The 12,685-nt window shown below is 39.4% G+C and overlaps 1 protein-coding gene across 1 annotated transcript in view; it reads right to left on the bottom strand.

The window, feature by feature from the left end:
- Positions 1–11,571, bottom strand: part of LOC121729034 — a 51,854-nt gene extending 40,283 nt beyond the window's left edge. Inside the window, exons 1-10 of the mRNA XM_042117421.1 lie at positions 11,409–11,571; positions 8,636–8,756; positions 7,971–8,159; positions 7,471–7,619; positions 6,902–7,077; positions 6,407–6,537; positions 5,694–5,841; positions 5,327–5,422; positions 3,680–3,797; positions 2,208–2,461 (exon numbers count right to left, since the gene is read on the bottom strand). Of these exons, the coding sequence (XP_041973355.1) occupies positions 2,208–2,461; positions 3,680–3,797; positions 5,327–5,422; positions 5,694–5,841; positions 6,407–6,537; positions 6,902–7,077; positions 7,471–7,619; positions 7,971–8,159; positions 8,636–8,756; positions 11,409–11,545 (1,519 nt within the window). The 5' untranslated portion in view covers positions 11,546–11,571. The remainder of the gene's footprint in view (positions 1–2,207; positions 2,462–3,679; positions 3,798–5,326; positions 5,423–5,693; positions 5,842–6,406; positions 6,538–6,901; positions 7,078–7,470; positions 7,620–7,970; positions 8,160–8,635; positions 8,757–11,408) is intronic.
- Between the last annotated feature and the right edge of the window lie 1,114 nt (positions 11,572–12,685).

Genomic DNA, 12,685 nt, shown 5'->3' on the forward strand with positions numbered 1-12,685 from the left:
GCTCAGTGAGTCTGCGAAGGAGTGGAGAGTCAAGTCTCTCCGCTATCATCTTCAGGACCCTATTCCGGCTCTCCCGAACTCTATGCACCACTGACGCTACCTTTTTTCGCATAAAATAATAAAAATAATAAAATATATTTTTATAAATGGGTATCATGATACACTTTTTGGAAGTCGAACGAAGAAACTACGTTGCCTACCACCGGTCGCATATATATAATCGCATAGAAGTCGTCGACTCCTGCGTCGGCGAACATTCCGGATGCACTGCAGTATCGAGGGAGCCGCAATAAAGACCTGAATATGTTATTGTAAAGGACCCGCAAGGCGCCATAGCTCCGTTGAGTAAAGCTGGCCCACAGACCACAGGTGTAAAACGCCTGACAAAAAGCTTTAAAAAGCGTTATCTTGACAGGCACTGTACACCTGGCAAATCGATAGCGCCCTGCGCTCCCTCTCAATATCCTCCTCATTACTGAGGGTATCTGTCACCACGTGACCGAGGTATTTAAATTTTGTAACACGACTCAGAGGAACTCCGTTAAGTAAGGGTGGTGGACATTCTTGATGATTGAAAATGTTATTATTGTATTTAAATATCATGTACTCACACTTACCAACATTGTACTCTAAGCCGTGTTCAATAGCGAACCTCTCACAAATTTTTAACAGCCTGTTAAGACCACTGATTGAGGGGCTCAGCAGTACCATATCATCAGCATAACTTAAGTTATTCAAACATACACCATCTATATGACAACCAGTATGAGTACTGCTGAGCTCCTCAATCAACTGGTTTACATAAATATACTATAGCCTTATTCGATAAATAAGCTATCTAACACTGAAATAAGTTTTTAAATCGGACATATAGTTCCTGAGGTTAGCGCGTTCAAGCAAACATACTCTTCAGGTTTATAGTTAGATTTTTTAATTATCGTTTGACAAACTCGAGTCTCGATCTAAAAGACTATGAAAAGTACCAGTAACACATAATAGGCTCATAATTGACGACGCATAGTGTAATATGGTAGTGATGATGATGATGATGAATGTAATTTGCATAGTAGCATAATATGTTTTCCGTTCTTAAAACAACGCCGAAACTCCCAAACTTGTATCTATAAAGAATCAGGAGTTTTCTCAGCACCTTCCGAACCACGGTATACCTCGGTGCAAAATCTTACTTGTGGTAGCATATGCTTAGAATACTTCTCACGAAACCGAAGTTACCACACGTTTCCCTATAAAATTTGAGGAGTTCCCTCGATTACTTATGGATCCTTCATCAGATCACCACTTTTGTGAATATAATACTAAATTGACATATATACCAAAAGAAAAATTTTTAAAATCGGTTTACAAACGGCGGAGTAATCGTTGAACATAAGAAAACGAACATAACACCTCCCCCATTTTGAAAGTCGGTTAAAATTGTAGCCTATGTGTTATTCTGATATATAAACTATATTATTGTAAAGTTTCATTAAAATCCGTTCAGTAGTTTTTGCGTGAAAGAGTAACAAACATCCATACATCCACACATCCATACATCCAAACAAACTTTCGCCTTTATAATATTAGTAAGATATTAAATGCTTTGAGTTTTTAACTAACTTCCTAGTTCTTGCACGCGTTAAAGTGCACGGTGCAACTATACAGGCTGTAACAAAACTAAGTGATAATATTTTAGGATGTGTATAACCTTGACTGTGAAAGTAGCAGCGCCGGAAGAGCTATTTTTGTTTTGACATTTGTATGGGCAAGCTTCCAGCATCATGAATTTTCCCATACAAAAGTAAAAAAAAGTATCTCTTTCAGCGCTGCTACTTTCACAGCGAATTCTATATACAGTAGCTCTACCATGAGTTTAAAGCTATACCTAGTTTTTATATATACTCGATACCGACTATGTAAATATTGAGTATGGCACATTTTACAACGCCTCTAGCGGTCATTTGCGGAACTAAAATCGCCGTACTAAATATTTACGTAGTCGGTATCGAGTATCAATAAATACTATAGCTTTAAACTCATACACACCCTATTACTGGACCTAGACACAGTACACACCCTATTAAAGTATTATCACTGTTACAACCCGGGTAAGTTTTATAATCTAAAGAGGTAGACCGTTGACATAACCACCTTACATATTTAAATTTCATCGTCATCGTCATCATCATCATCATCATCATCATAATCACTGGCATACGACATCCCACGGAACAGCTCATCGTCGCTGCTCGGTTTGGTATCCAGATTGACCTGCTTCCAGACTTCAAACTCGTTCATGGCAGTCGTGAATAACGCGTAAGGGTTTGACATGGACTTAGGCGCGGGAATCTCGTTCCTGTCTACCCTGCCAGCTGTCTCTCTCTCTATCCGTTCCAAACGCTGAATAGCTAACTCCGGATCCAGGCTTTTGGGTCTCTCGTTGAAGTCTATGTCGATGTCGATTCTGAAAAAGAAAAAGTTTGTTGGAAACCCGAACGAGGCAAGATACGATATCGTACAGGCTGTAAGGCCAATATTACTTATTAAGGCATCGGCCAATGGATGCGGTCTTGCGGTCGGAGTTCCGAATTCTGCGTTCCTCGTTCTCTGTAACATATGTGATGGCTTAGAAGTTAGAACCCTACACACACAAAAGCAGTCAGACCGCGACCAACGGTGTGTGTAGGGTACTATTATAAGTCATCACATAGGTTACAGAGAACGCGGAACGCAGAACTCAACTTTCTCTCTTCTTTCTCCGAAAACTCAGAATTAAACAATGATGATGTTGCCAGAAACTTAAGAAGCTGGGGGTAATTACTTGGTAATTACTAGCTATGTATTTTATTTTAATACTTATATTATTTGATATTACTCTCCGTGACCCCTCCCTTAAATCTCGTGAAACCCCCCCGAAATTGCAGGCTAGGGCCGCTTATTCCGCCGGCCCGCCGCATACTCTCAGAGAAGCATATTCAAAGGCAGATGGCGGAAGTGAGTGAGGACCAACGTAATTTGGCCGCGTTATATCGAACCCAGGTTCGTGAGACGACAGATCGCGATTAACCAAAGGGGATGTAAACTACGTAACAGCGACTAACATTGAATTGACCTAATCCTACCTACGGCTACGTGGATCTATGTATTGTGTTCTGCCACCTGCCTGAGTCAAAGGTCGTGTTCGTCACATTTTTTTAGTCACATAGTTACACATCAGGTTTCGTTGTCCTGACATGACACGATTTTAATATGCGCAACAAAATATGATAAAAAATATAAGACAAACACGACTAATATGTTCGATGGTGCATGCGCAGCCTGAAATGAGGGTAGTTGAAATTCTATTTGCCACCACCGGTGCCGCGATGTAGCCGTCTGGTCTATCTGTCAAACTGCTGTCATATGTCGTGATATAGCCATGGACGTAGTTTGTATAAGGCTGCCTTCACTTAAGTCGCGAGTAGTGCGGAAGCCGCGCGACTCGCGACTTAATGTGGAGGCAGCCTAATACGTCCATGGATACAGCTGTCATGTGTCATGATATAGCTGTAATGTCTCACGATATTACGTCTTTTTGACACGATAGACCTAAGGCTACATCGTGGCACCTGGTGGCAAATAGAATTTCAACTACCCTCTCTGCCGTCAGCTTCATCCTGACCCAAGGCCGCTGGCCACTAACCCGGTTTGGTCCCTGAACTTGGCCCACTCCTGCGCGTCGGGCACGCGCGGTATCTCGCTCGCCAGCGCCCGGCCCGCCTCCTCCAACTGTCTTTCTATCGCTTCCAGCTCTGATTCCACTGGAATCAGAAGTCAAATGGAAAGCTGTACCTCAAATAAAATAATTGCCACAAAGTATAAAACTTCGTAACGGATACAAAAAAGTTTAATTTCAATAATTTAACACAAGAAAAAGAGAGAGAGTTTAGCAGAAGAAATAAAGTCTAAAACTATATTTACACAGGTAGAAAAGTCGTTAGAGAAGGGTAAGTTTTGCAGCATCAAAAGTGAGTAAGCAAATTAAAATACAAATTAAATAATATGTACTATCAGAGAAATTGATTCATAGGCACATTAAGAGGATACGCCAGGGGCGAGAAAAATTGAAAATAGGTAGGTATTTGAAAATGTATTGCTGTCTCACCAATCTCAAGTCTCCCACTGCAGAGCGCGATAGAGACAAGAACAGAAAATCTTCGATTCGTTGTCCGCTGATTCCTTCTCCAAAACTTAACCGATTTAAGTACTTTTTCATTAAGAATTAAAGCAAGGCTTGAGCTGTGTTCCTATGTTTTTTTTTTTTTTGTATATTTTAGCCAGTTTTGTTTTCTGGGTGTATGAACACAGAGGAAAATCTGGCCATTTTTTTTGGGTTTTTCGACGTTCTTATCTTTTTTTAATAATAAAATGATTAAAAAAAAGGAAACATAGGGACATGCTAATAGTGGCCATAGATATTCAGGAACAAATCATAACTGTACCGGCATTATCCAGGGAGGAAACAGGGGACAACGTTTGTATGGAAAAACGACAGTGTGGACTCCTCTTAAGAACCTACGTTATTTGGTCGCGTTATGTCAAACCCAACCAACAGATTACGAGTTACTTATATTGAATTGACATACCCAACCTAACCAAATGACGTACTACCTGGGCCTGATACTTTACGAAGGTCCGCCAATTGCCTATGAAGTAAGAATCAATTTTTTTAATGGTACTTTAGCAACATGAAAAGTTAGAAACCAAATTGAAAATATTACATGGTATATATTACATCTTATGTAATAACTATAAACATTCTTTTTATCACTTATGTATTGATGAATGCCGGTACTTATAGGCTTGTTGGCCTTTAATCCAAGACTTTCTCGACAAACATTCAGCAACAAGTAACAACAATGTTACATGCGAGCCCAAATATTGAGACTAACACCATCTAACACGTCGCCAAAGAGATAAACAGAAAGAGAAATCTACATGTCACATTGTCGTAAAAGGTTTCTAAGGAAACAAAATATAAACACGGTATGTGACTGTGTACACTGTACACTATACCTACAACAGTGTACCAGTTATGACGTGTATATTTACTGTGTATATTTTTGAGCAATGACTAATATTTTTTTCTATTTTATTGTGTAAGTTTATACTGTAAGTGAATTATACAGATTATACATTTCAAAGTACAGCGCAGAGCACACTTTTACTTATTTGCAGTAGTCCACGAATTTTTGTTAGATCTCCAACCCTAAGGGCCTTCGATAGGGGATATCAATAATTATTCTATTTGATACCAACGAAGCAGCGTAAAAAATTCATAGTTACTTACTCGATGTACTTTTGTTTCTCCGTAGCGCAAGCGCCAAGTTGCCACACAAGGGGGCCCCAGATGTCAACTTGCTGCCGGCACCTTGCCACTCCTCATCTATACACCACAGTCTTTAGTTATTAAAATGGATTCACTTGTTTTGATAGCAAAGTTAGATGTCAAAAATGCATGGGATTTGACATAACGCATCGCAAGCCCAATGATGCGATAATATGTTAAATCCCATCCATTTTTGACATTCGAAACTGGCTTTGACTTAGCACTCTGGTCAAGTGTCCCGACTCCTGATGCGAGGTTAACATTTTTACCCATCCCAAAAAAGTATTTAGCGCTGCTAAAGAAGTCTTCACTAAAAGTATATGCCTACCCATAAGAGTGCTAAGTATCTGCAGCTTGGTCGGCCGATTGGTTGACCGTTCCTGAGCGGTGCTGGGCCGCGGGCGCTGCGGCGGCGGTAAAGGCCGTCGACCGCCACAATCGGTTGTGCTTGGTCGCTGACGAGGATGATCTTGGACCTACAAAGGAATATTACTCGCCTAAATAGAAAAGCATTGTACCATTGAAGAAATTGTTTCATAGGCAACACGTACGTCATTTCTGCAGACTATGACAATTTAATGTTAGTTTTGAGTTATGCAGGCTGGGTATTGGGCACGGAGCTCTTGGGTAATGGGTTTGACATAACGCGACCAATCTACGTAGGTCGGCATTTCGCCATCTGCCAATAAATGAACTTCTCTGATAGTAGATAATATTATATAATATAGAATAATGCAACCGATTTCAGTGACGGTGGATGGGTTCTAAACTAGGCGTTAATTTGCTGGTTTCCGAGTTAAATAAAGCCTAAAGGTGCATTACACAACAGCATTCCTAAAACTTTATTTTCGCCCTCAGTGGGACGGATAATCGACACGACTGGCGGGTAAGTATAGGAAAACTGTTTGTATTCTCGTCCTAGGCATGGATCATCATTATTGTCAATAAGGATTAAGGTGATTAGGTTGCCTTTTCATAACTCTTATCCAATCAAATATAATGTAGGATTATAGGAACTACTGTTCGTAAGTCGTATGATACCAAGTCCATTTTTGAAGTCCCCGGCTGAGGCTCCACTGGCGTTGGCAAGGGATTTCCTTTGGCATGCATGTGATCATCTTCATCCTCTGAAGCTGACGACACTTCACATTCAATGTCATCGAAGTTTATTTCTGAAAAATTGTGTTTAAATAATATAGAGGTACTTATAATAAATAATTAACAGATTTATTGTTCAAAAATCTAAGAATTAGGCTTAATAGGCCAAACCTACGCGACCACGCGACTGCGAAGCGGGAGCGTCAAGTTGCGTCAAGTTGTCAAATGTGTGTTTTGTATTGACGCTCCCGCTTCACAGTCACGTGGTCGCGTAGGTTTGTACACAGCATTAGCCGATAAAGAAATTAGCGGATACTAGTAAAACTAATTCAATGTCATCTACGATGTGCCTTATCTTTCAAGGTTATTTTCCGATTTTTGAATCTTTACGGTTGGCATAAAGATTAAAAAATTGGAAAACGGGCACAGCGATCATACCTTCATCTCCCACGTGGAGTGGTACATCATCGAGATACGCCAACATGGGGAGAGTCGTGGCGACGGACGAGCGATAGTTGAGGGTGTCGGCGATGGGAGCACCGACCAGTGTGAGTCGCCTGAGCGCCCCGCACACTCCCAGTGTCCATATGTGGTTAGACTCCTCTATCGGATTGCTAAAGGAGGTAGAAATAGTAGAATGAAATGCGACGAGGAATGCAATACTGCAAAAAATTTAAAATGTAAATAGCTGTTTCGTTTCCTTGAAATAATACCAAAGTATAATTTCGATCTCCGGACGGGGGGGACTAGCAAGTAACAAATAAAGTCACGCCTACAGTCTCTGGTCGTGCTTGTTTACTCGTAATGCTTCATATACTTACGGTTAAAAAGTCGGAACAACAAAATATCTAAGTATAATTTTAACCGACCTTTGAAAACGAACCTTTGAAAATATTTCCATTCGTGGGCACTATGAACTGGTCCAACTGTCCAACTACCTCAGGGCACCAATTGGCTCAGTGCCCACGAAATAAATTATTTTACACCCACACTCATCAATCACTTACTTAGACAGATTGAGCGTATGTAACTTCTGCAACGCCGCCAAAGCATGAAGGTCGCGTAGTCTGTTTCCGGCCGCGTGTAGCTCTCTCAGTTTCCCCAATCCCCAGACACCATCCAAAGACGTAAGACCGCAGCGGTTTACGCTTAACGTCTGGAAGCACATAGACTTTCTATGACAGGGACTTTCTTGAGTTTAGTGACCAAACCCTAGAGACATAAAAACTTGCAGGTACAGTCTACTTACAAACATTAGGTAGGCCGTAGGTATCCTCTAAGGCTTAAGCATGCACCTTGTTCCGTGACGTGATGTCGTTACTTTGACAGCAATACGACAGACGAAAATTGTATAAGATCACCTGTTGAACCCTGGATGTTGCATTGCTGTCGATAGATAAGCAAAAGCCTAAAGGGTCTATCAAGTATCAGAAATCATACGGCATATCACGAAAGTTGAGTTACAATTGGTTAAACTTAAGCATTTGAGTTTTTTTTTATCACTGACCTTAAGATGAACCAGGCCGATGCCCAGGTCTCGCAGTGACGATATCCCGCTCCCATCCAAGTCCAGGGTGCGCAAATGAGGTGCCAAGACATGAAGGCGGCGCAAGCCAACTCGCTCGGCGATCACGCGCAGCCTCACCTCGCGAAGCCTGAGGACCTCCTCATCGGTTGCTACGCCACTGGATTGTTTCTAATGAACACAAGAACTTGGAAAGGATCGCAATATGTTTAACTACGATGACTGTAATCTTAGTGTTGCACGAGAATTCGTAAATCGTGATACGAAGAGCAAAAGAAACCGAACCGTACGGAATGGTTCTCGTAAATTGCACTTGCTGTCCATGCTGAGCTCTTATGTTAGTACCAAAGTAGTTTGAGCAAGATAAGCACATTCAATCCATAAAATCTTTCTCCTTTTTAATGTTTAATGAGCCTGGGTAGGACATGGATGTTCAGTTAGGTTATGTTTGGAAAAACATAACCTAACTGAACATCCAGTGGGTAGATTCTAATTTCTATGTCTGAGGAATCAGACATAGAATCTACCCACTGAAACCCCATGGCGCCCTACTCCACTGCGGGAACGATTTTGGTATTTTTGGTTTTGGTCTTTTGGTATGATTACTATTACTATTTAATTTAAATTAAATAGTGGGCGCAACATACCAAAAGTTCAATAAGCGTTAACTCTCTAGGGATGACGATGCGCCTGTAGCCGGGGAGCCGGCGCTCCAACTCCTCTTGCCCCGCCGGCTGTTCAGGGTCAGGTGGACGAATTGTCAGTGCCCTGTGAATATAAAATACTATACTACGAGTATTATACTATAAGTGCAGACTGACTGTCAAAACAGATAAAAATAATCGGCTAAGTGCGCGTTGGACTCGCTCAAGAAGGGTTCTGTACCGTTATAGAGCGAAAGTTGGCAAAAGTTGTGTTTTTTGTATGGGATATAAATATTTATTTTATTTTTATTAATATTTATTAAAATATAAATGTAATTATATATAAGGATTTTCTGAGTATTTCAAGTGCCTACCTGTTGCTATTATTGACTACGATCAAAAAAGGTAAAAAATAACAGAACTAACAGAACTCTAGCTATAGCGGTTCTTGAGATAGAGCTTGGAGATAGGCAGACAGACGGATAGACATCGAACCTCGAAGTCTCAGTAATTAAAGGGTCCCGTTTTTGCCTTTTGGGTACGGAACCCTAAAAAGGGTTCTGCCACTTTTTTTTATGAAATAAGGGGGCAAACGAGCAAACGGGTCACCTGATGGAAAGCAACTTCCGTCGCCCATGGACACTCGCAGCATAAGAAGAGCTGCAGGTGCGTTGCCGGCCTATTATCACGCAGTGTTACCTAAACTTTATTTCGTGTAGACCTATGAAACATACGTCTTATTGGTCGTAGGTACGTATTGCCTGTGTAAGCGTAGTCCATAAGTTTTAGCTATTAAATAAGACCTTTTTTATATTTATATTAGGATATTTACATGAGAAGTATTGGTCAGATTAGTGTGAAAGCCCGAGAAAAACTAAAATGGCTGCCATTTTACAACCGTGAGAGATAGAAAAAATTTGGAGCCAATTTATTGATGAAATATGCCATACATCACGACATTAAAGGATCGGACACCGGTGTCGCGACACATTGAATATGACGCGTTTTCGACCGGTGATACTTCGACCGCGCGCTCTCCTCAATACAGCTCTAATACAACGATATCAAACAAACCTTACTTAGTTAAATAGATAGTTTTAGCTATAGTACTAAGGGTGGGTTTTTTACAACTTTAACTATATACCTAACTGTAACTTTAACTACAATGTATAATGTCAAATCTTTGGTTAATGTAAACAATGGACGCCATCAAGACGCCATATTTAACCACTAGATGTCCCGCGCGGCTTCGCCCGCGTAAATTAGGAATTTTACAGAAACAGAAAAATAAAAAATAGCTTATGTCCCTACTCCCTTCACTTGGTCTACTCTATATCTGTGCTTAATATTGCCATAAAAATTGCTCCAGTAGTTCGTAATTTCTAATATTTCCCCCGTTTTTCCAAAATTTTCCTGCGTTTCTTCGGTCGTATTAGTCTTAGCGTGATAATATATAGCCTATAGTCTTACTCGATAAATGAGCTATCTAACACTGAAATAAGTTTTTAAATCGGACCTGTAGTTCCTGAGATTAACGCATTCAAGCAAACATACTCTTCAGGTAGGTATAGATTTTTTTTAATTATCGCTTGACAAACTCGAGTCTCGATCTAAAAGACTATGAAAAGTACCAATAACAGGGTCATCATAGGCTCATAAGTCATAACCATGGGACAATGCATGGTATAATACTATGGTAGTGATAATGATGATGATGATGAATGTAATTTGCATAGTAGCATAATATGTTTTCCGTTCTTAAAACAACGCCGAAACTCCCAAATGTGTATCTATAAAGAATCAGGAGTTCTCTCAGCACCTTCCGAACCACGGTATACTAGGTATACCTCGGTGCAAAATCTTACTTGGTGGTAGCATATGCTTAGAATACTTTTCACGAAACCGAAGTCACCACATGTTTCCCTATACATTTTGAGGAGTTCCCTCGATTACTTATGGATCCTTCATCAGATCACCACTTTTGTGAATATAATACCAAATTACGATGATACCCTATATACCAAAAGAAAAATTTTGAAAATCGGTTAACAAACGGCGGAGTAATCGTTGAATATAAGAAAACGAACATAACACCTCTCCCATTTTGAAAGTCGGTTAAAATTGTAGCCCACGTGTTATTCTGATGTATAAGCTATGTTATTGTAAAGTTTCATTAAAATCCGTTCAGTAGTTTTTGCGTGAAGGAGTAACAAACATCCATACATCCACACATCCATACATCCATACATCCAAACAAACTTTCACCTTTATAATATTAGTAGGAAGTAGGAAGTAGAAGTATAGAGCTCGACAAGGCTTTAAATGCACGTGGCGAAAAAAGGAACTAACGCTGTCATCATACAAAAAACGCCATTTTTGACAGTTCTCCTTTACCAGCAGCGCCCCCGGCCAAGTTCTTATAAACCTTGTCGGACCAGCAACGTCTTCTGTCAAATTCTGTGGTCAAAGTTAAGGTTAAAGTTAAATTAGCCTTAACTATAACCATAACTTTAACTTTAACCACGCCTCTGGTGCAACCCAACCTAAGTACTTCCATCACTAAATAATTTTTTCTACTTATTTTAGTATTTACTTAGTTAAAAATAATACAAAATTATTCCACTATACAAATATTGTGTCTGCTTGCCTTTTTTGGTAAGTACATTAAACAAGACAGGCAAAGACAGCGGACCTCCTAGCAGCTATAAGATTACGTTGGTAATATCTTCTGAGGCCCAAGACGTATGATAATAAAATTATTATTACTTATACTTACCTGAATAATGGAGTAGCCTGAACGTTCTGTGGCTCTGGAGAACTTGCACTTGATATTTCAGATGGTGAAGGAGATATTAAGTTGGGTGTTTGAGGCCCTGAACCCAGTTCTAAGGTTGGCGCTTGTAATATTGGCATGTTTGTAAATTAAGTGCATAGAAGCTAGTAAAGATGATGCAAATTCAAAGCAGTTGATGCAAATCAATTAATTAATCCAATAACAAACGTACTTTGAGAACAGAAATATAACAAATTACTTAGACAAAATAAGTATCGCATTTATTAAGTACTTATTGTTTTTTGCGAATATAAATTAAAATTATATTAATAATCCACCATTATGTTTTGTGATGTTTTGATCAGTTTTGCCCCGTGTATTATTTTCCCTTATGGTTTTGATTATGTTGCTATTGGCAACAAAAACTCAATTTAAAGATAAAGCTCGTCACAGACAGAGCAGAGGTGTATATTAATGTATATTACATCCCGGGATGTATATCTTTACATTATATTAATGTATCACACACACAACAGGTAATGTAATGTATCTTTCCATACATTTCAATGCTAAACGCCCCGCTTGACGCACATTTCAGCTGCTAAAGTGTTATACACTATACATGCTGTTCTTATTTTTAATGTTGTAATAATATGGCCTTTCGAGTTACTTGCTAATTGCTATTAGATTCACTAGATAGTTCATCAGAAGATGATTCGGATTGTAATTTTGATGCGCGCGTTGTTACATATTGTGCCAAAAACAGAACGATGTGGATTGAAGATATTTGATTGAAAATATAGGCTCTGGGAAACAGACTGCCTGCAGTACCTGCTGTGAAGTGCTGTACTAAGGTGGCAAGTGGCAACACTGTGTGAATCTGTCTATCATACACATATAATATATTCACAGAAATTTTTGAACACCTATGAAGAGAAGAGATGTATCGTAATATACAGAAATATATTGAGATGTATTTAGATGTATCAAAATATAAATGTATATTTTCATATAGCTCGGTATCTTAAGATACGAAGATGTAAAAATATACATTATAGCTGCTGTGTGTGGTCTCCTGACGATTTCTATAGAAAGATGTATTGAGATGTATCGTGCTATAATATACACCTTTACATTACCTGCTCTGTCTGTGATGCGCCTAAACGTACCAAGCACTGTATATTTGACTGCATATTCTGTCCTTTAAATTCCTTTCCTATTAAGTAGTTATAGTATATTAGTTTTTATTATTCGTAGTTAGTACAGTCCTTGAAAACGCA

Source organism: Aricia agestis, chromosome 7 (genome assembly GCF_905147365.1).
Source record: "Aricia agestis chromosome 7, ilAriAges1.1, whole genome shotgun sequence".
NCBI classification, from domain to species: Eukaryota; Metazoa; Arthropoda; class Insecta; order Lepidoptera; family Lycaenidae; genus Aricia; species Aricia agestis.